This window comes from Palaemon carinicauda, chromosome 45, assembly GCF_036898095.1.
Source record: "Palaemon carinicauda isolate YSFRI2023 chromosome 45, ASM3689809v2, whole genome shotgun sequence".
Classification (NCBI taxonomy): domain Eukaryota; kingdom Metazoa; phylum Arthropoda; class Malacostraca; order Decapoda; family Palaemonidae; genus Palaemon; species Palaemon carinicauda.
The window spans coordinates 25,141,762-25,164,828 of NC_090769.1; the positions used below are offsets into that span (position 1 = coordinate 25,141,762).

General features: G+C 43.4%; 1 protein-coding gene across 1 annotated transcript in view; it reads left to right on the plus strand.

Annotated features, from left to right (window-relative positions):
• Positions 1 to 409: 409 nt before the first annotated feature.
• Positions 410 to 23,067, plus strand: part of ND-B17 (NADH dehydrogenase (ubiquinone) B17 subunit) — a 44,732-nt gene continuing 22,074 nt past the window's right edge. The window contains exons 1-2 of the mRNA XM_068367518.1: positions 410 to 548; positions 12,626 to 12,741. Of these exons, the coding sequence (XP_068223619.1) occupies positions 536 to 548; positions 12,626 to 12,741 (129 nt within the window). The 5' untranslated portion in view covers positions 410 to 535. The remainder of the gene's footprint in view (positions 549 to 12,625; positions 12,742 to 23,067) is intronic.

The following is a 23,067-nucleotide window of genomic DNA, read 5'->3' on the forward strand; positions in this document are numbered from 1 at the left end:
CAAATTAACAGTCTTGACTAATTTCAAATAAAAAAGCTTTGGTAAATCGTACCTATATGGAAGTAAAATATCCCTAGTAGAGATTATAATGAAATAAAGTATTGCTTTGGAAAAATAAAGGAAACTAATGCATGTGCCAAGTGTAAATAAAGTGGTTGAAACTAAAGCAGCATAAAAAAGAGATGACTACACTCATTATTATACATTTTAAAGAAAATTTTAAACTATCCTACTGGCCAATTTGAAATGGGACAGTTATTTGGCAATTACAGTTTTATTGAATAAACTACATTTAGAAATATGCAATATGTAGCCTAGAGGAGAATTTTGAGTAATATCTTATAGCATATAAGTTCAGAACATCCAATTAATAATTTTAGTTTATATTTTGTAACTTAAAGACATTAAAAAATTCCTAGCATTCAAATGAGACCCAATACTTATTATTATACCGTTAACTCTAGAAAACCAAGACTTAAGTCATTGTTTTCATCTCGAAGAAGAGCCGTGAAGACCGACGAGCTATTGGACCAAGATGGCAGAGAGAAGTAATTTATTGATAGTTTTAATTGTTTTATTAGCTTGGATTTAATATATTTTAAGCTGGTAATATGTACGTGTAAAAACGGTAATTATCTCACCGGTTGGTTAAGAGGAATTCTACCTGGTTGCTAGCCCTATGGTAGGTTTAGCCAGCCCTTATGTAGACCTATGGCAGGCCTATTGATAGAATAGTGTTTCTGGTAGCCTAATGTAATAGAGGTTATTCCCCTATACAAGGCTACACTGGATGGTCTCCAAGACACCAGCGATTTTCTTTAAGGCACAAATTCAGGTGGATTTTTACATTGCAATAACCCTAATAAAGTAAATAAGTTTTTTCAGGTATACTTAAAAACTAATCTGAAGTTATATTGCGAAAATCGTATATTTAAAAGGGTAGTGTGTATAGCGTTGGGTCACCGATTTATGTCCACCAATATACTTTCCCTCTGGGCTAACGCTCGTATTGCAACATGTACTGCATGCCAGAATAGATGAGCAATAAAAATTATGATTAATTGTATGGATACCTTTTTATATCAGCGGCCAGTTACTCCAGCGAGCATTAAATACAGAAACCAATGGAATTAACATCCCCCCCCCCTAACCTAACCTAACCTACAAGCCGTGTCCTTACCTATTACCTAACGGGGGTTCTAACGCCCCTCTACGACCCCCCTTACACTCCTATATTCTTAGTCAGCCGTCATTAACATACTGGTGGCCGCTATCATACATACACCCCATTGTGAGCTTATACCAGTAAGTGATTAATTAGCGCTAGTTTATTAACCAACGTATTCATAGATGCAGTAAGATTTGGGTGACAACAATAGGAAGGATTCTCGTTTTCTATGCGAACAGCAGGCCTGGTAACCCGACGATCTACACATGTACGATTTAAGGATATAATCATTACATACAAAATTTTATAACTGATAAACCATATATCATCAACTGGGAATCGAACAGGTAGTACCTAACTGAAGGTTCTCGCCTAACCTAACTCAATTTTTGCCCTAATATACTAGAGGGGAGCTATGTTGCTATGCCCCCCATAGGACTCTTACTTAACTCCAAAGGAAATCATATCCCAGTGGTGGCCTGGTCGGTATTCCTACTGAAACTTGATTTTCCTAGTTTGTTGTCATCACCTAGAAAAGTACGACTTTCCAACAATTATCACATCGAAACAATTTAAAACACCTATAGACATAGCAAGAATATCTATCATTTCCTCCAAAATGGACTTGACTCCATATTATCCCTGATCCCGACAACGATGTCCTTGCTAACTGTGGTGCTAGAAAGAACCGCTCTACTATAAACTCGGCGATTGGCCAAAAATTAGTCACATAACAGTGAAAAGGAGATTCTTATTAGCCACAAAGATGAAGAATGGAAGTGAAGACAAGTTCCGGTAGAATAGTAAATGGAAAATTTATGCCCGAAGTCATTGAATTAGATTATGGAAAGTTTTATCATATTAAGATCCTATATTGTTACTGGGCTCCGACTATAGGATATGTGATTTTATTAACCTATATAATAGAGTGTTACTGTATATCCAATAAAGTAAAACTTATCGTACCCTACCAAATACTACAGTTAACTTACTAAAACGGTATGGTAAGCATTATATATTTATGATTTCAACTTTTAATATGATATTTTTATTTACATAATTTTCTTCATTTCAGTTGACTTTCTTTCATGTAACCTTTCAGCAAGTTTTGCCTGAAGCATATAGTATTGTGTTGTAGGTCAGGTTTATTTAGGAGGTCCAGATGTTAATGAACTCCTCTCGACAGTGTAAGGGCTCAGCTCGTATAGAAGGTTTGATTACACCTCTAATTTTATTTGATATACAGCTTTCTAAGGGAGGTTAGGTAAAGGGGTCTGCATGAATGAATGCCTGGTCAGGTTAGGTTAGGTTTGGATGCATCCCTGTAAGCTTCCTTGCTTTATCCATTATAAATTTTTTAGTTATAAGCTTAACCCTTTTACCCCCAGGCTCTTTGGAAATTTCCAACCCTTAACCCCCAGGGGGTTATTTTTTTCCCAGCACATTTTGCAGTATATATTTTTTTAAATTGCACTAACAGCCTTAATTTTTGTCATAGAGAGGTCAGGTTGGTCTCAATCTCTTGGAAAATGCCTGAATTTTCTCAAAAAATTATAAAAAATATAAAAAAAAAAAAATTCTTATAGCATTTTTTTGCGAGGACGTACCGGTACGTCCATGGGGGTAAAGGGATGGCTTTTGTGAAACGTACCAGTACGTCCTTTGGGGGTAAAAGGGTTAAAAAGGATCCATCATTATGTGTAACTCATTTGTAGAATTACCAAGAATTAACCAACTCAGGGCCTGCTTTTTAGAAGCATAATTAATTTACTTTGATAGATTTATGACAGTATTTGAACTTTCATTGTATCGGCCAATTTTCTACACCTGCCAATAAGTTGATCGCACAGAGATTGCCGTATGTTGGTAAGGGTTTAAATTCCTGTTAGAAGTGAAAAGTTAACCCAATAAATGTTCCATACTGTATGTAATGGAGGCTGTAAAAACAATGAGAAACCTACAAAGTTTGGGTGGGGATAAGGTTAGGTTAGTATAGATAACTGTATTACCAGTACAGTGATACCTCTGGATACGAAAGTTTCTGCTTACGAAAAATTCAGGATACGAAAAGCGATACAAAGATTTTTATGCCCCAGTATACGAAAAGCTTACGAGATCCCAACTCGTCGGCGAGAGTACAGCACCTTTTTTTTTCAGGGTATCAACCCTTAATTTAGGTGTACAGGTAACAATACACCTTCACTGATCCAAATGCTTTACATACAGTACCGTAACTTTTATACAGTAGTAAAGAAAATGGACCGTTTTCTTAGGGCTTGGAGGGGATAACTAGGCTATAACTACATTATTGAATAATCTCATGGTGATTTCTGGAATGGATTAGGCTGTTTTTAACGGTTGGGTTAATTATTGAATGATAGAATTGGCTGCATTGCATGTTTATTACTAAAGTTTAGCGTGTTTATGAAAGAAAAGGTGACTTTTTGTAAGTCTTGGAACGGATTAGGCTATTTACATGTAAAACGCGACTCAGGATACAAAAAAATCAGGATACGAAACCGTATCCTGAACGGATTACTTTCGTATCCTGAGGCATCACTGTATAATTTTTAGGTGAAGTAGCCTAAAATGCAGCACCTTAGTCTGCCTAAGGGGAGCTCTGAGTAAGGGGTAACCCTCTAATTATCCTTGTAATAACTTTAAATTACATCGGATTACCATTTCAGCAAATGTCAAAGGGAGATGGTCAAGGGGAGCAAAGATATTTCTAGGCTGTCGGGTAGGGCCTAATACCAGAGGTTTAGTTAGTAAAGGAGGTAATGTTGGCTATTTTTTTTTTTTAGAGATTCTTGTAAGGTACTGGATCATAGATTATTTTAAGATGTAACCTTCCAAGTATTGCCAATACAGAAGGTTGAGATTCAGGGTTCATTGTATGTGCTTCTTCTTGGTGTTGGACATTACTCAGTTTTATTTCTTCTTTTTATAGTTGGTACAGTATTATATTTGTTATTGTAATTCCATTACCGTATTTAATAAAAATGTATACCAAGTGCAGGATATGCTATATTTTAGTTCCACACTCTTCATATTGTTCCAATGAAAGTACTCCATATCTCAACTTTGCTCTAGGCAAATAAATATAAAGTTAGTCATCTGTGTATGTACTATACTATATGATTTTCAACTTCGATGCTGTTTTTCCTCCTTGCTTTTTTTTTTTTTACCTTGATCTTTCCTTGTTATTTAAGTAATGAAGGCCTGAGATTTAAATTTTTTCAATATTAATCTTACCCGATAATCATGTAGCTGTCAACTCCGTTGCCCGACAGAAATCTACGGACGGGATACGCCAGCGATCGCTATACAAGAGGGGGGTGTACTCACCAGCGCCATCTGTGGTCAGGTACTCCAGTACTTCTTGACAACACCACCTCAATTTTTCCTCTGTCGTGCCGCCGGCAAGACCTACATGGATACGCTGTTGTTTTTGGAGTCTTTTTTCACGGTTTTGGTGAAGTATTGCTCTAAAATTTAGCCTTCGCTATACAGGAAGCTTTTCCCTTAGCTTAGATAGCTTTTGGAATTAAATTGATTTATTGGTTAACGATCTTTGCTTTACTTTGGAATTCCCCCTTGACTGTTCTCTAAATTCAAGATGTCCGACCACTCTCAAGCTCCTAGACAAAGGCGATGTAGTGTTAGGACTTGTACTAGGCGTCTTCCGAAGGCCTCGGTTGATCCTCACACCGTTTGTTCCGACTGTAGGGGAAAATCCTGTCAGTTGGAAGATCGATGTGGGGAATGTGCTGGGCTTTCGGAATTCGATTTTAATGAATTCCTCAAGTATACGACTAGGTTAGAGAGGGAGAGAGTTAGGAGGAGTTCTTCTCGCTCTTTGGTTTATTCCTCCCCCCATGATCCTCAACCTTTTCCTTCCCCTGTGGTGGTGACCCCCGAACCTATTACGAGTGCTCAGCCTGATATGTCGGATATGTTACGTGCCATTCAGGCTCTAGGTGATAAGGTGGAGTCTTTAGTGAGTGACCACAATCTTCTCTTGGCAGATGTCAAGGAACTTAAAGTGAAAAGTGCAGTGGGAAGTGTTAGTGCCAGTGCTGTGCCTAGTGTCAGTGTCAGTGTTGCGCATGAGGATACTTCTGTGCGTGCCAGTCGTCCTCCCAGTCCGGGACCTCTTGCAAGCTCCCAAGCCCAGGGGAGAAGCAAAGTCGAAGGGCAAAAGGGTTCGGCAGGCCTTGATCGGCGCACAGTTGTATCCTCAGTGGTTGCGGGCGTATCTGATAGAGATCGTCACTTCCACTCCCAGATGATTGAGCCCTTGAATTCCTCGTCTGCGGAAGATGTTTCCAGGAGGAAACGCTGGACCCAGGTCTCACGACCTCTTAAACGTAAGGTCCCAGCCGAGCGAGTCCAACGGCCCAGGTGTAGCCACTGGGCCAGTTTGGACTCGCCGCAGTCATCTGATGACTGCACACCTCCTAAGAGAGGTAAGGCGATGCCTCAACAGGCCTCTGCTGAACCTCATGCTATGAGGCAGCCAACTTCTGTTGATCCCAAGTTGTCTATGCTGCAGACAATGCAGTCTCAGCTTGCGGTTTTGATGCAGGAGTTTCAGGCAGAGAAGGTTAGCACACCTCCTCCTGCGAGCGCTCCTCCACCTCTGCGCAGTCCACCCTGCCAGACGTATGATGTTGAGGCTCCTCCTGCCTCCATGCGTGAGCTGCCGCATTGGGAGTTGCCAGGTACCAGCGCTATGCAGCAACCTCCTCTTACCTTGAGGCAGGAGCCTCTTGCGTTGCGGCAACCTCCTCCACCCATGAGGCAGGAGCCTCATGCGTTGCGGCAACCTCCTCCACCCATGAGGCAGCAGCCTCATGCTATGCGGCAACCGCCTCAACCCTTGAGGCAAGAGCCTCTCTCTGCGCAGCAACCTCCTCAACCCTTGAGGCAGACGCAACCCTTGAGGCAGGAACCTCATGCCATGAGGCAGCCTCCTCAACGCATGCAGCAGCCGCATTCTTCGCAGCATGAGCCTCTTCCCATTCAACACGAACCGCATACCATGCAGCATGAGCCTCATGCCTTACAGCATTCGCTTCTGACCACGCTTGCTCCTCAGACCTCCGCAGAACCTCCTTCACCTCAGCCTCATGACTTTGTCATTGCCAGCCCTCATCCTCTTCAGCAGAGGCGTGATGATGGATCCGCAAGTGCGCATGCACCCGTTCTACAGGATTCAGCCATTCAGCATGCCGCTATACCGTTACCTCTCGCTTCTCAACTCTCAGGAGATGAGGTTTCTGAGGATGAAGCTGCTCACCTGGATGATCCTTCTTCTGATGTGGAGGAACACAAGTCGTCGCCACCTTCATTAGACTTTCGTAAGGTCCTGACTCTGTTCAGAGAGTTATACCCTGAACACTTCGTTTCTGCAACCCCTCGTTCTCCCCCATCCGAGTTTTCTCTAGGCATGCAGCCTATTACGTCTGCCTACACCAAGCTTGTCCTCGCCAGATCATCAAAGAGAGCTTTGAGGGTTTTAGGGGATTGGTTGCAGTCCAAGCAGCAACTGGGAAGGACATCTTTTGTGTTTCCTCCTCCTAAGCTGGCTTCTAAGTTGGGCGTCTGGTATGCCACGGGAGAGGAACCAGGCTTGGGGGTCCCTGCCTCTGCCCAGGCCGACTTCTCAAGTTTGGTTGACTCTCCCCGTAGGTCGGCTATGAGACGCTCCAAGGTCTGCTGGACTTTTTCTGATCTGGACCACTTGTTGAAGGGAGTCTTTCGCGCCTTCGAAATTTTTAATTTCCTCGATTGGTGCTTGGGGGCCTTGAGCAAGAAGACTGCCCCTTCTGACAAAGACTCGGCCATGCTGATCATGTCCTGTATGGACAGAGCAATTCGCGATGGTTCTGGCGAACTTGCTTCTATTTTTGTCTCAGGAGTCCTCAAGAAAAGGGAACATCTATGCTCCTACTTATCTACTGGTATCACCCCTTGCCAGAGGTCACAGTTGATGTTTGCTCCTCTCTCCAAGTTCCTGTTTCCGGAGGAGCTAATCAAGGAGATGGCTGCGGCTCTTATCCAGAAAGATACGCATGACCTCATGGCCTCTTCAGCACGTAAGGCTAAAATCGTACCTTCAGTGCCGAGATCTTACCGCACCCCTGTAGCTGATACACCTGCTACCAGATTCATTCCGCCCTTTCGTGGCAGAGCCCCCAGCCGAGGAAGTTCCCGTGGAGACAGTCACAGGGGCAAGTCCAAGAAAGATGCCAAGTCCACGAAAAGCAAGCTTTGACTTCCCTCCTCTCCAGACAGCTGTAGGAGCCAGACTCAAGACCTTCTGGCAAGCCTGGGAAAGAAGAGGTGCAGACGCTCAGTCTGTCAAGTGGCTAAGGGAGGGTTACAGAATTCCGTTCTGCCGCAATCCCCCTCTGACCACATCTCCCATCAACCTCTCTCCCAACTACAAGGAGAAGGACAAGAGGCTAGCGTTACATCAAGAGGTGTCGCTCCTGTTACAGAAGGAGGCAGTGGTGATAGTCCGGGACCATCAATCCCCGGGCTTTTACAACCGTCTCTTCCTGGTGGCCAAGAAGACAGGAGGTTGGAGACCGGTGCTGGACGTCAGTGCGCTCAATGCTTATGTCACCAAGCAGACGTTCACTATGGAGACGACGAAGTCGGTCCTAGCAGCGGTCAGGCAGGAGGACTGGATGGTCTCGTTGGATCCGAAAGACGCCTACTTTCACGTTCCCATCCATCCAGACTCCCAACCTTTTCTGAGATTCGTCTTTGGAGAGGTTGTGTACCAATTCCAAGCCCTGTGCTTTGGCCTAAGCACGGCACCCCTTGTGTTTACGCGACTGATGAGGAATATTGCGAAATTCCTTCACTTGGCAGACATCAGAGCCTCCCTTTATTTAGACGACTGGCTTTTAAGAGCCCCCACAAGTCGTCGCTGTCTGGAGAGTCTCAGATGGACTTTGGATTTGACCAAGGAACTGGGTCTCTTGGTCAATTTAGAGAAGTCCCAGCTCGTTCCTTCCCAAACCATCGTTTACCTGGGAATGGAGATTCAGAGTTGAGCTTTTCGGGCTTTTCCGTCGGCCCCAAAAATCAACCAAGCCCTAGAGTGCATCCTAAGCATGCTGAAGAAGAACCGATGCTCGGTGAGGCAGTGGATGAGTCTAACAGGGACTCTTTCATCGTTAGCCCTGTTCATCGAGTTAGGGAGACTCCACCTCCGCCCCCTTCAGTACCATCTAGCAGCTCACTGGAACAAGGATATGACGCTCGAGGCGGTCTCTATTCCTGTTTCCAAAGAGATGAGGGCTACTCTAACGTGGTGGAAGAACAACATTCTTCTCAAGGAGGGTCTCTCATTAGCTGTTCAGACCCCCGACCTTCATCTCTACTCGGACGCATCAGACTCGGGCTGGGGCGCGACATTGGACGGACAGGAATGCTCGGGGACATGGAACCAGGAACGGGAAACGCTTCACATCAATTGCAAGGAGTTGTTGGCAGTTCATCTGGCCTTAAGGAACTTCAAGTCCCTCCTGCTAAACAAGGTGGTGGAGGTGAACTCCGACAACACCACAGCCTTGGCGTACATCTCCAAGCAGGGAGGGACTCATTCGAGGAAGCTGTTCGAGATCGCAAGGGACCTCCTCATTTGGTCAAAAAGTCGAAAGCTCACGCTGGTAACGAGGTTCATTCAGGGCGATATGAATGTCTCGGCAGATCGCCTCAGCAGGAAGGGTCAAGTCATCCCCACAGAATGGACCCTTCACAAGAACGTGTGCAGCAGACTTTGGGCCCTGTGGGGTCAGCCAACTATAGATCTGTTCGCTACCTCGATGACCAAGAGGCTCCCATTGTACTGTTCCCCGATTCCAGACCCGGCAGCAGTTCACGTGGATGCTTTTCTGCTGGATTGGTCCCACCTCGACCTGTATGCATTCCCGCCGTTCAAGATCATCAACAGGGTTCTTCAGAAGTTCGTCTCTCACGAAGGGACACGGCTGACGCTGGTTGCTCCCCTTTGGCCTGCAAGAGAATGGTTCACAGAGGTACTGCAATGGCTGGTCGACGTTCCCAGGACTCTCCCTCTAAGAGTGGACCTTCTACGTCAACCTCACGTAAAGAAGGTACACCCAAGCCTCCACGCTCTTCGTCTGACTGCCTTCAGACTATCGAAAGACTCTCTAGAGCTAGAGGCTTTTCGAAGGAGGCAGCCAGAGCGATTGCCAGAGCAAGGAGGATATCCACTCGCAGAGTCTATCAATCTAAGTGGGAAGTCTTCCGTAGCTGGTGCAGAACCAATGCAGTTTCCTCTACCAGTACCACTGTAACCCAAGTTGCTGACTTCCTGTTACATCTTAGGAATGTTAGATCTCTATCAGCTCCTACGATCAAGGGGTACAGAAGTATGTTGGCAGCGGTTTTCCGTCACAGAGGCTTGGATCTTTCCTCCAACAAAGATCTGCAGGACATCCTTAGGTCTTTTGAGACCTCTAAGGAACGTCGGTTGTCCACTCCAGGCTGGAATCTAGACGTAGTCCTAAGGTTCCTTATGTCATCTAGATTTGAACCTCTCCAGTCAGCCTCTTTCAAAGACCTCACTCTCAAAACTCTTTTCCTCGTCTGCCTTGCAACAGCCAAAAGAGTAAGTGAGGTTCACGCCTTCAGCAGGAACATAGGTTTCACATCGGAAACGGCTACATGTTCCTTACAGCTCGGTTTTTTGGCAAAAAATGAGCTTCCTTCACGTCCTTGGCCTAAATCGTTCGATATTCCTAGCCTTTCCAACTTGGTGGGTAACGAATGGGAGAGAGTACTTTGCCCTGTCAGAGCTCTTAAGTACTATCTTAAAAGGTCAAAACCCTTGCGAGGACAATCAGAGGCCTTATGGTGTGCTATTAAGAAACCTTCGCTGCCTATGTCTAAGAACGCAGTTTCTTATTACATAAGGCTTCTGATTAGAGAAGCTCATTCTCACATGAAAGATGAAGACCTTGCTTTGCTGAAGGTAAGGACACATGAAGTGAGAGCTGTGGCTACTTCAGTGGCCTTCAAACAGAACCGTTCTCTGCAGAGTATTATGGATGCAACCTATTGGAGGAGCAAGTCAGTGTTTGCATCATTCTATCTCAAAGATGTCCAGTCTCTTTACGAGAACTGCTACACCCTGGGACCATTCGTAGCAGCGAGTGCAGTAGTAGGTGAGGGCTCAGCCACTACATTCCCATAATCCCATAACCTTTTTAACCTTTCTCTTGAATGCTTTTATTGTTGTTTTGGGTTGTACGGTAGGCTAAGAAGCCTTCCGCATCCTAGTTGATTTGGCGGGTGGTCAATTCTTTCTTGAGAAGCGCCTAGGTTAGAGGTTGTGATGAGGTCCTTTAGTATGGGTTGCAGCCCTTTATACTTCAGCACCTAAGAGTTGTTCAGCCTCCTAAGAGGACCACTGCGCTCAGTAAGGAAGACGTACTTATTAAAGGCAGAGTAATGGTTCAAGTCGACTTCCTTACCAGGTACTTATAATTTCATTTGTTATTTTGAATAACTGATAAAATGAAATACGGGATACTTAGCTTCTTGATTAACATGTACACTGGTTTTCACCCACCCCCCTGGGTGTGAATCAGCTACATGATTATCGGGTAAGATTAATATTGAAAAATGTTATTTTCATTAGTAAAATAAATTTTTGAATATACTTACCCGATAATCATGATTTAATTGACCCACCCTTCCTCCCCATAGAGAACCAGTGGACCGAGGAAAAAATTGAGGTGGTGTTGTCAAGAAGTACTGGAGTACCTGACCACAGATGGCGCTGGTGAGTACACCCCCCTCTTGTATAGCGATCGCTGGCGTATCCCGTCCGTAGATTTCTGTCGGGCAACGGAGTTGACAGCTACATGATTATCGGGTAAGTATATTCAAAAATTTATTTTACTAATGAAAATAACATTTTTTAACTGCTTTCGTTGTGTTTCAAGCATAGTTTGCTAGTGTTGTTGGTATTAGTGTATGTTCAACTGTTATATGTTTTTCCTCTTGCAAGAACTACTGTTCTGCATCTTGGTTCCCATGTAATTTTTAGATATATATAGTAAGGGCTAAGGTTGATTTATGCCAAGGGTTGTGTATTATATCTTAAAATATAGAAGGTTGCTATTAAATAAATTACAAAAAGTCAATAATAGAAAATAAATTACATAGGGGACATTTTGTACTGTAATTTTTAACTTATTATTGAGCTAGCTAGTCACTACATATTTCCAGTTCAGTTCTACAGTAGAGAAATATTTAATGTAAATGGAGATTATATTTACATCCTCCCAGCGAGGGGAGTCGGGCAATGGATAGGTTAAGTGGGGAGTACAACTCCTAAGAATTCCTTACATGGTTAATTTACAGTGCTTAGTTAACACACAATTATATCAATTGGCCAGATCATTAGCTCTCACGCATATTTTGAGAGATAGCGAGGTGTCAGGATGTCAATATTAAGCTCGTGAGAAGCACAGAACACGCCCTGGGTCAGAAAATCAGCCATTTGGTTAAGGATTTCCACCCACCGAAGGGTGAATCTCCACTATAAAGAGCTAAATGGCTTGTATTAGGTGTTGAAACAAATGACACATTTGAAAATAATTTGTATTTTTCCTAAGTATACAAACATTGAGCTCCTTACACAGACCTCTCTCGCCATCACTTACTTTCCCTACAAGTCCTGCCTACGATAAACAGGTGACGGCTTTTCACCAATGGGTGTGTGAGTGAGGTGGCTGGTCTACCCCCCTGCTAATTAGCTGTGGGTTGTTATACCTCGCTAAAAAGTGTGGGTAGTGTCAGCTTTCACCAAAATAATATTATGGATGCAGTATACTGTATTTAATAAGAATGTTTTATTACACAACATTAACAGTAAGGTTCTTTAAGCCATTAACAAGAAGAGAGTTTTTTTTTTTTTTTTTTTTTTGAAAAAGCCAAAATCATAATACTGTACTCCCTAAAACTTTACAGTTTACATAAGGCTTGGTAGTTCTATTGTAATACGTTCCTCCTGATAAGAATTTTTTTTTTTATTATACTGTACTAAATGAGAAGCTTCTTCAAGCTATTAACAAAAAGAGCTCTTATTTTGAATAAGTTGGCCAACATTACACAAAACTGCAAAGCATTGCATTTTATGTGAGACTTATCTCTGTTGTAATAACTGCCCCCATAATAGGTAAGAGGGGTTAGGTTAAATGACAGGTTACTAGTTATTTTCACTTGACCTTTTTGAAAAAAAAAAAATTGGGCAAATGAGAGAGAAACCTTGATATATACAGTAAAGTACTCTTCTAGCTAACCCATATGATTTGTTTATAAACGTTTTAACTAACCTATTTAAGGCAGCAGCTGTATCTATAAATTACAACATTATTGAAATTATTTTTTCGTTTTACTTTTCAGAAACTGGAGGAGTCAAGGCTTTCCCCATAGAGGGACCATTCAAAAATGAACGAGCTCGTCTGGCTGGTATGACAGATGCCGATCGAGCATATCGCAAGCAGTGGTTGAAGGATCAGGTTAGTCTGGCCTTTGATGTTATCAATCATATATATCATAAATATTTGTCATGCATAGTTTAAATTTTTAAATATTTAACTTAGCCGGTGAATATATAGCTGCAACTCTGTTGCTCGACAGACAAACTCTACGGAAAAAACTCGCCAGCGATCGCTACACAGGTTGCGGGTGTGCCCAACAGCGCCATCTGTCGACCAGATACCCAGCTCTTATGTAAATAAAGACTCAATTTTCTCTCTGTCGAGGTGTCGACAAGACGTACCTTACTCGCTGTTGCTAAACTGGAGTTTTTCACATCTTATTGGTGAAGTACTATATTCTGGTTTTGAGCTTTCGCTGTGCAGGGTTTTTCTTCAAACAAATCCTTGAACTCTTTTTTGTAACGGATTCATTGTTGATGACTTAGATCGTTTTTGGAATTTTCCCTTGACCAATTCAAAATGGCTGACCCTTCACAAGTTCCCAAATTTAGGAAATGCAATGCTAGGGACTGTTCTAGGCGTCTTCCGAAGGCTTCTATCGACCCTCACACTGTTTGTTCCAATTGTCGGGGTAAAACCTGTCAATTGGAAGATCGGTGTGAGGAGTGCGTGGGCCTTTCGGAATTCGATTTTATCGAATTTGAAAAGTACACACGCAGGCTAGAGAGAGATAGAGTTAGGAGAAGTTCTTCTCGGTCTATTGATGTATCCTCTCCTCATGCCCCACAACCTATTCCTTCCCCTGTAGTGGTTGTTCCTAACCCCCCTCCTAGCACTCAGGAACCATCGATGGCTGACATGATGCGTGCCATCCAGGCTCTGGGTGAGAGAGTTGAGTCCCTTGCAAGTGACCGTAATCAGCTCATGGCGGATGTTAAGGAGCTTAAGTGCCAAAGTGCAGTGGGAAGTGCTAAAGTGCCAAGTGATAGTGTTGTGAACAGTGTTGCGCTTGAGGGTTTGTCTGTTCGTGCCTGTCGTCCTCCTAGTCCGGGACCTCTTGCAAGCTCCCAAGTCCAGGGGAGAAGCAATGTCGTACGACGCATGGGTTCGAGAGGCTTTAATCAGCGAACAGACGTTCCCTCCATGGTATCGGGCGTATCTCCCCAAGATCGCCCCTACCTACCTAAGACGAGAGAGCCCATTTATACCTCGTCGTCTGAAGGTGTTTCTCGCAAGAAACTTTGGACCAAGGTCTCACGGCCTTTAAAACGTAAATCGGTCCCTTCAGGACAAGTCCAACGTCCCGGTTGTAGCCACTGGGTCAGTTCGGACTCGTTGCCGTCATCGGATGACTGCTCACCGCCTAAGAGAGGCAAAGCGGTACCGCTTCAGACACTAACACCGTCTGTCGCCGCACCTGCTCCCGTAGACCCTAAATGGGCTTTACTGCAAGACATGCAGTCCAAGCTTACGTCTCTGATGCAGGACTTTCATGCGGAGAAGGTTGCTGCCGTACCAGCAGCGAGTGCAGTACCTAGCCTACAACCTTCCAAGCGATCGGTTGTGCGTCCTGTGGACGCTGAGGTAACCTTCTCACGTACACCAGTTGAGAGAGTTCCTCCACCGATGCGTTCCAGTGTGGGCTACCAGCCGCATGTTGACGTTAAGCGACGCACGGAGGTCGGTGTTGACGTTCTGGACGTTCAACAACCTTCAGAGTTGACTTGTTTTGACGCGGTGCGTCAACCTCCGCAACCCAGTGTGGTTCCCACTGCGCAACCCAGTCAGTCTAGACAGTCTCGGGTAGACGCTGTGCGTCCTCGCGCTACCATGGTTGTTGACAGCTCACAGACTGTGCAGCAGGTCCATGACGTTGCGTCCGGCTCAGTCACGCATGCACCAGTGCGACCGGACTCAGCGAACCAGCCGTTACCCACTCCGTTGCCGTTTCCTCATCAGTTTTCGGATGAGGAACTTTCTGATGATGATGTTGCTGCACATCAAGATGAACAACATTCAGAACTGGACGAGCCTAAGTCTACTCAACCCTCTTTGTACTTTAGAAAAGTTTTGGCTATTTTCAAAGAGCTGTTTCCTGACCAGTTTGTTTCTGTGGCTCCTCGTTCTCCGCCTTCAGAGTTTGTTTTAGGCATGCCTTCTACCGCGCCTGCCTTTACTAGACTCGTCCTCGCACGCTCGTCCAAGAGAGCTTTGCGGGTGATAGGAGACTGGTTAGAGTCCAAGAAGAGTTTAGGGAAGACAGCATTTGCTTTTCCCCCTGCTAGACTCTCTTCTAGATCGAGTGTCTGGTATGCCACGGGAGAAGTTCTCGGCTTGGGAGTTCCTGCCTCTGCCCAGGGCGACTTCTCAAGTCTTGTAGACTCTCCCCGCCGCCTTGCCATGAGACGCTCAAAGATTTGTTGGTCATCATCGGACCTGGACCACCTTATGAAAGGAATCTTTAGGGCTTTTGAAGTCTTTAACTTCTTAGACTGGTGCCTAGTAGCCCTAAGCAGGAAGATCTCTTCGACAGATAAAGAGACTTCTTTGCTCATTATGTCCTGCATGGACAAGGCCGTCCGTGATGGGTCCAATGAGCTTGCTGCCTCATTTGTGTCCGGAGTCCTGAAAAAGCGAGAATCTCTCTGCTCATTCTTTTCTGCTGGAGTTACACCGTGCCAGAGATCTGAGCTTCTCTTTGCTCCTCTTTCCAAGTGCCTTTTTCCAGAAGTCCTGATAAAGGAAATAGCCGCTTCCTTAGTGCAGAAGGACACTCACGATCTTGTTGCGTCCTCAGCTCGCAAAGCTCCCCCTTTGCCTACATTGTCAGCTAGACCGAGGATGGACACTCCAGCATCTTGCTTTATTCCGCCCTTTCGTGGCAGAGCCTCCAGCAGAGGAGGTGCTCGTGCCGAAGGGAAGCGAGGAAGAGGAAAGGATCCAAGTCCTCTAAGGGCAGAGTCTGACTGCCCGCAACTTCAGACAGCAGTGGGAGCCAGACTCAAGAACTTCTGGCAAGCCTGGGAGAAGAGAGGCGCAGATGCACAATCTGTGAAGTTGCTCAGAGAGGGGTACAAGATCCCTTTTGTACGAAAACCCCCTCTAGCAACGTCTCCCATCGATCTCTCTCCCAGGTACAGAGAGGAAGAAAAGAGACAAGCCCTGAAACTGGAAGTGTCTCTTTTGCTAAAGAAGGGAGCGGTGGTCAAAGTCTCGGACCTTCAATCACCGGGATTCTACAACCGCCTCTTCTTGGTTTCAAAGAAGACAGGAGGGTGGAGGCCGGTGCTAGACGTCAGTGCTCTGAATGTCTTTGTCACAAAGACGAAGTTCTCCATGGAGACCACAAAGTCAGTCTTAGCAGCGGTCAGAAGGGAAGACTGGATGGTCTCCCTAGACCTAAGGGACGCCTACTTCCACGTCCCCATCCACTCAGACTCCCAACCTTTTCTGAGATTCGTTTTCGAAAAGGTGGTCTACCAGTTTCGGGCCCTGTGCTTTGGCCTAAGCACAGCTCCTCTCGTGTTTACGAGGCTGATGAGGAATGTAGCCAAATTCCTCCATTTATCGGACATCCGAGCCTCCCTTTATTTGGACGACTGGCTTCTCAGAGCCTCTTCCAGTCGTCGCTGTCTGAAGGATCTCAAGTGGACTCTAGATCTGACCAAGGAATTGGGACTCCTAGTCAATTTGGAAAAGTCGCAACTGGTCCCATCCCAAACTATTGTGTATTTAGGGATGGAGATTCACAGTCTAGCTTTTCGGGCTTTTCCGTCGGCCCCCAGAATAAGTCAAGCCCTGTTATTCATCCAGAACATGCTGAAGAAGGAACGCTGCTCAGTCAGGCTGTGGATGAGTCTGGTAGGGACGCTATCATCCCTGGAACAATTTGTGTCATTAGGAAGACTACACCTCCGTCCGCTTCAATACCATCTAGCTTTTCACTGGAAAAAGGACAAGACGCTAGAAGCGGTCTCGATCCCGATTTCCGAAAAGATGAAGTCTTGTCTGACTTGGTGGAAGGACAATATCAACTTAAGAGAGGGTCTTCCCCTGGCTGTTCAGACTCCCAACCACGTTCTCTTCTCGGACGCATCGGACGTGGGCTGGGGCGCGACATTAGACGGTCGGGAATGCTCAGGACTGTGGAACTCGAGTCAGAGGAACATGCATATCAACTGCAAGGAGCTGTTGGCAGTACATCTGGCCTTGAAAAGCTTCAAGTCTCTCCTTCGAGGCAAAGTGGTGGAAGTGAACTCAGACAACACCACTGCCTTGGCGTACATCTCCAAGCAAGGAGGGACCCACCCACTGACGTTGTACGAGATCACAAGGGACCTGCTCATCTGGTCAAAAGGTCAAGACATCTCACTAGTAACGAGGTTCATCCAAGGCAACTTGAATGTCATAGCAGATTGTCTCAGTCGGAAAGGGCAAGTAATTCCAACAGAATGGACCCTCCACAAGGATGTGTGCAAGAGACTTTGGGCCACTTGGGGCCAACCAACCATAGATCTCTTTGCAACCTCGCTGACGAAGAGGCTTCCAATCTATTGCTCCCCAGTCCCGGACCCAGCAGCAATACATATAGATGCCTTTCTCCTAGATTGGTCACATCTAGATCTCTACGCATTCCCACCGTTCAAGATTGTCAACAAGGTACTGCAGAAGTTGGCCTCTCACGAAGGGACAAGGTTGACGCTAGTTGCTCCCCTCTGGCCCGCGAGAGAATGGTTCACCGAGGTACTTCGATGGCTAGTAGACGTTCCCAGAAGTCTTCCTTTAAGGGTGGACCTTCTACGTCAGCCACACGTAAAGAAGGTACACCAAAGCCTCCTCGCTCTTCGTCTGACTGCCTTCAGACTATCGAAAGACTCTCGAGAGCTAGAGGCTTTTCGAAGGAGGCAGCCAGTGCGATTGCTAGAGCAAGGAGAGCATCCACCATTAGACTCTACCAATCAAAGTGGGAAGTCTTCCGAGACTGGTGCAAGTCAGTTTCTGTATCCTCGACCAGTACCTCTGTAACTCAAATAGCTGACTTTCTCTTATACCTGAGAAAAGGACGATCCCTTTCAGCTCCCACTATCAAGGGCTACAGAAGCATGTTGGCATCGGTCTTCCGGCATAGAGGCTTAGATCTTTCCAACAATAAAGATCTTCAAGACCTCCTTAAGTCTTTTGAGACCACTAAGGAGCGTCGTTTGGTTACACCTGGTTGGAATTTAGACGTGGTACTAAGATTCCTCATGTCAGACAGGTTTGAGCCGCTACAATCAGCCTCCCTGAAAGATCTCACTCTAAAGACACTTTTCCTAGTATGCTTAGCCTCAGCTAAAAGAGTCAGTGAGATTCATGCCTTCAGCAAGAACATCGGATTTTCATCAGAAAAAGCCACATGTTCGCTACAACTTGGTTTTCTAGCCAAAAATGAGCTGCCTTCTCGACCTTGGCCTAAATCGTTCGATATTCCCAGCTTATCGGAGATTGTAGGCAATGAACTAGAAAGAGTCTTATGCCCTGTGAGAGCTCTTAAGTTCTATTTAAAGCGCACTAAACCTTTACGAGGCCAATCTGAAGCTTTATGGTGTTCAGTTAAGAAACCATCTTTGCCTATGTCAAAGAATGCTTTATCCTACTTTATCAGACTGTTAATACGAGAAGCTCATTCACATCTGAGTGAGGAAGACCAAGCTTTGCTTAAAGTGAAGACACACGAAGTTAGAGCTGTTGCAACTTCCGTGGCCTTTAAGCAAAATAGATCTCTGCGAAGTATAATGGACGCAACCTATTGGAGAAGCAAGTCAGTGTTCGCGTCTTTTTATCTAAAGGATGTCCAGTCTCTTTACGAGGACTGCTACACACTGGGACCATTCGTAGCAGCGAGTGCAGTAGTGGGTGAGGGCTCAACCACTACAATTCCCTAATTCCATACCCTTTTAATCTTTCTCTTGAAATGTTTTTAATGTTGTTTTTATGGGTTGTCCGGAAGGCTAAGAAGCCTTTCGCATCCTGGTTGATTTGGCGGGTGGTCAAAGTCATTTCTTGAGAGCGCCTAGATTAGGGGTTTGATGAGGTCCTGTTGTATGGGTTGCAACCCTTGATACTTCAGCTCCTAGGGGTCGATCAGCATCCTAAGAGGATCGCGAGGCTCCGTAAGGAAGACGTACTTAAAAGGCAGAGTAATTGTTCAAGTCGACTTCCTTACCAGGTACCTATTTATTTTGTTTTTGTTATTTTGATAACTTCTAAAATGAAATAAAAAACTCTTAGCTCATAAAATGTAAACATATATTACTGGTCTCTACCCACCATCCTGGGTGTGAATCAGCTATATATTCACCGGCTAAGTTAAATATTTAAAAATGATATTTTAATTATAAAATAAATTTTTGAATATACTTACCCGGTGAATATATAAATTAAATGATCCTCCCTTCCTCCCCAATAGAGACGCAGTGGGACGAGGAGAAAATAGAGTCTTTGTTTGCATAAGAGCTGGGTATCTGGTCGACAGATGGCGCTGTTGGGCACACCCGCAACCTGTGTAGCGATCGCTGGCGAGTTTTTTCCGTAGAGTTTGTCTGTCGAGCAACAGAGTTGCAGCTATATATTCACCGGGTAAGTATATTCAAAAATTTATTTTATAATTAAAATATCATTTTTATTTAATCCTATGTGGTTACAAACGTCTGACTCATTTAGCCCTGTGTGGTTTACTCCTATGCCAATTTTCTACACCCAAATAAAAAGGTAAAGGGGTTCAATTGGTAACTATAATAGGTTACTTAACAACTCCACTGCTGGGCAACATTATGCACTGCTGCGATGCAAGCTCCTCTTTTCCTGGTCGTTATGTTAATAGGTGTTCCCTCTTTTTCTGCTCTACGATCACGACCATACTACACAATGATTTACCCTTACAGTGCTTTCTGTGTTTTTGTGCTTGATGTCTAGTGTTGCTATTGTAATTTGGACTTGCCCTGGCCATGATGGTCACCCTTGTGGCCTTTTCTTGAGTCGGTTGAGGTAGATTCGCATCCCCTATGCCCTTCTTGCCATGGTAAATGATGTTCCATAGAATCACTATGTGAGTATTGTAGGGAATGGCTGTCATCCCAGTGGGAGGAATATTGTTCCTGTCACAAGAAAAAAGCTAATAGGGATTGTTCCTGTTCGTCATTATCTTCTGTTGACAGTGAGAAGCATAAGCACTTTTCTTTGGCACCCAATAATCCTCACTCCACTCATCCATTTCCAGAGCCCTTAGGGACTCTGGTAACTTAGGATGATGGCTGTGATTTAACAATGGTTATTGAAGATGATTTTGGTTATGTTTTATCGGCCCATGGACTAAGTGATCACGGGTCGCTCCTAGAGACTGATTGATAATTCCGAACCTGTTCCGGAACCTAAGGTTGATGAAACTGTTTAATGTGGGAGGTTCGTGGGGCTGTCCGTCGATAAGGACAATGTTATTGAGCTTCTCGAGAAGCACCAAGAGGAGTTTACAACAGGCGTCCTGAAGAAGTTGGAGGTCATGCAACTGAACGTCATTCAGGAACAGTTATATGGTGGCGAGGAAGAGGGCAGATGCGACTACGACAACGGCAGAAAGTGAGGTACAGTGAACCCTCGCTACTTCGCGGTTCGACCACCGCGGATTCACCACTTCGCGGATTTTTTCCATAACCCATATATATACAGTAATATATATATATATATATATATATATATATATATATATATATATATATATATATATATATATATATATATATATATATATATATATATATATATATATATATATGTATGCATGTATTTATGTATATATGTAGGTATGTATATGTGTATACATATAAATATATATATATATATACACACACACACACACATATATATATATATATATATATATATATATATATATATATATATATATATATATATATATATATATATATAAAGTAGGAAGATGTGATGTAGTTCTAAGGGAAAAGTATGGGAAATATGTCTGGGTAATAAGCAAAGCTCTACCTCCAGTTTGTTACTACATTATGATCAGAGATAAACGTAAACAAAACATTGGTTGCCATTTTTTATCGTGCTTTTTAGCATGTTTAGGAAATGCATGATATAAAATCACCTTTAATATTTGTGCCTGTTTTAGTTTATGGTACTGTAGTACATGCATTAAGTGTTCTGTACATTAAAGGGTAGTTTGTTAACAGTACTACGTACAAGGGAAGGTTTTAAAAGTCTGAATATACATGTTGAATAAATAGGTAAATATGGTGTCACTACTTCGCGGATTTTCACCTATCGCGGCCGCGACTGGAACCTATCTACCGCGATAAACGAGGGTTCACTGTAATGGTATATCATTATTATAAAATGACAGATTTCATAGAAAAGAAACGCCCCGAAAAGTTCACACAGGTTGTGTTCTTGCTCAGTGTAATGACATTTGCCTGAATCCTTTCAGGAACATTTTAAAAAGCAGGCAGAAACAAGCTTCCTCGGATCATTATTTTTTTTTTAAGAGGCCATTAGTAGGCCAAGGGGTAAGTCAAAGTGATCTGAAAAATAACAGAAAAGTGCAAGTGAAGAAGAAATTGATGAAATTTAGAAAGTACAAAATGTTAAGTAAAAAAAAACAATAAAAAATTAGAAGGCATAAAAAAATGTAAGTTTTTCGTAAAGTTAAGTGTTAATCTTTTCTGCCATTTGTGAATGTGTTTCGTAAAGTTGGATGTTAATGTTTTCTGCCATTTGTTAATATGTTTTGTAAAGTTGAGTGTTCATGTATTCTAACGTTTGCCCTCCTCCTCTGCTGCCACTTTCGGTTTTGGACATTGCCTCACTTGAAAGGTAAGGTTCCACATTTTCATATAGTATTATTATTTTCCATTTAATATTGCATTATGTTCTAATAACTACTTTTACTTCATTTACAGGTATTAATGCTAAGGTTAGGTATATTGAATGATTCAAATGTATTTGGCTGTATTTCATAGTGGCTATAGCTCTATTATAAAATTTAATGTGGTGTTTTTGTAAGGCTGGGAACGAATTAGGGGGTTTACATGTAAAACTATCCTCATACGAAAAAATCAAGATATGAAAGCCGCTCGGGAATGAATTCATTTTGTATTCTGAGGTACAGTGAACCCTCGCTACTTCGCGGTTCGACCATCGCGGATTCACCACTTCGCGGATTTTTTCCATAACCCATATATATACAGTAATATATATATATATATATATATATATATATATATGTATGCATGTATTTATGTATATATGTATGTATGTATATATGTAGGTATGTATATGTGTATACATATAAATATATATATATATATATATATATATATATATATATATATATATATATATATATATATATATATATATATATATATATATCTAAAGTAGGAAGATGTGATGTAGTTCTAATGGAAAAGTATGGGAAATATGTCTGGGTAATAAGCAAAGCTCTACCTCCAGTTTGTTTCTTCATTATGATCAGAGATAAATGTAAACAAAACATTGGTTGCCATTTTTTATCATGCTTTATAGCGTGTTTAGGAAACGCATGATATAAAATCGCCTTTAATATTTGTGCCTGTTTTAGTTTAGGGTACTGTAGTACATGCATTATGTGTTCTGTACATTAAAGGGTAGTTTGTTAACAGTACTACGTACAAGGGAAGGTTTTAAAAGTCTGAATATACATGTTGAATAAATAGGTAAATATGGTGTCACTACTTCGCGGATTTTCACCTATCGCGGCCGCGTCTGGAACCTATCTACCGCGATAAACGAGGGTTCACTGTATTACTTTTACTCAAGATTTACCGTGCACAAGAAGATTTACCAATTTCAGGTTCTGTGCTTTGGCCTGTCTACAGCACCCCAAGTATTCACAATGTCAACAGCATTCGTCATCTTCGTTATTTAGGTGATTGGTTGATTCTTGCAGACTCGGTGGAGAAATTTCTCCTACACTGGGAGAGGCTTCTTTTTGTCACGATATGGGATTGTAATAAATTTTGATACTTCCTCTCTCCAACCCTCACAGAAGCTGTATATCTTGGGACACAAATAAACACCCTAGATGGAAAAGTATTTCAGTCTCAAAGTAGAATTGAGAGGCTCAAGGAGACAGCGCAACCTTCCTTTTGCAACACTTGCTACAAGCACAGGTGTGGCTTTGCCTGTTGGGAAACTTGACCTCCTTGGAGTGTCTAGTGGCCAACGGATGTCTTCCAATTCGATCTCACCAGTGGCCTCTGAGGACCTTTTGGTCTCAGCATGGGGACCCTCCGGACCTTTGGATACCGGTAGGGCCACAGTAGAAGGGAGACTTGAGTTGGTGGGTAGTGTATACCAACCCTCCCA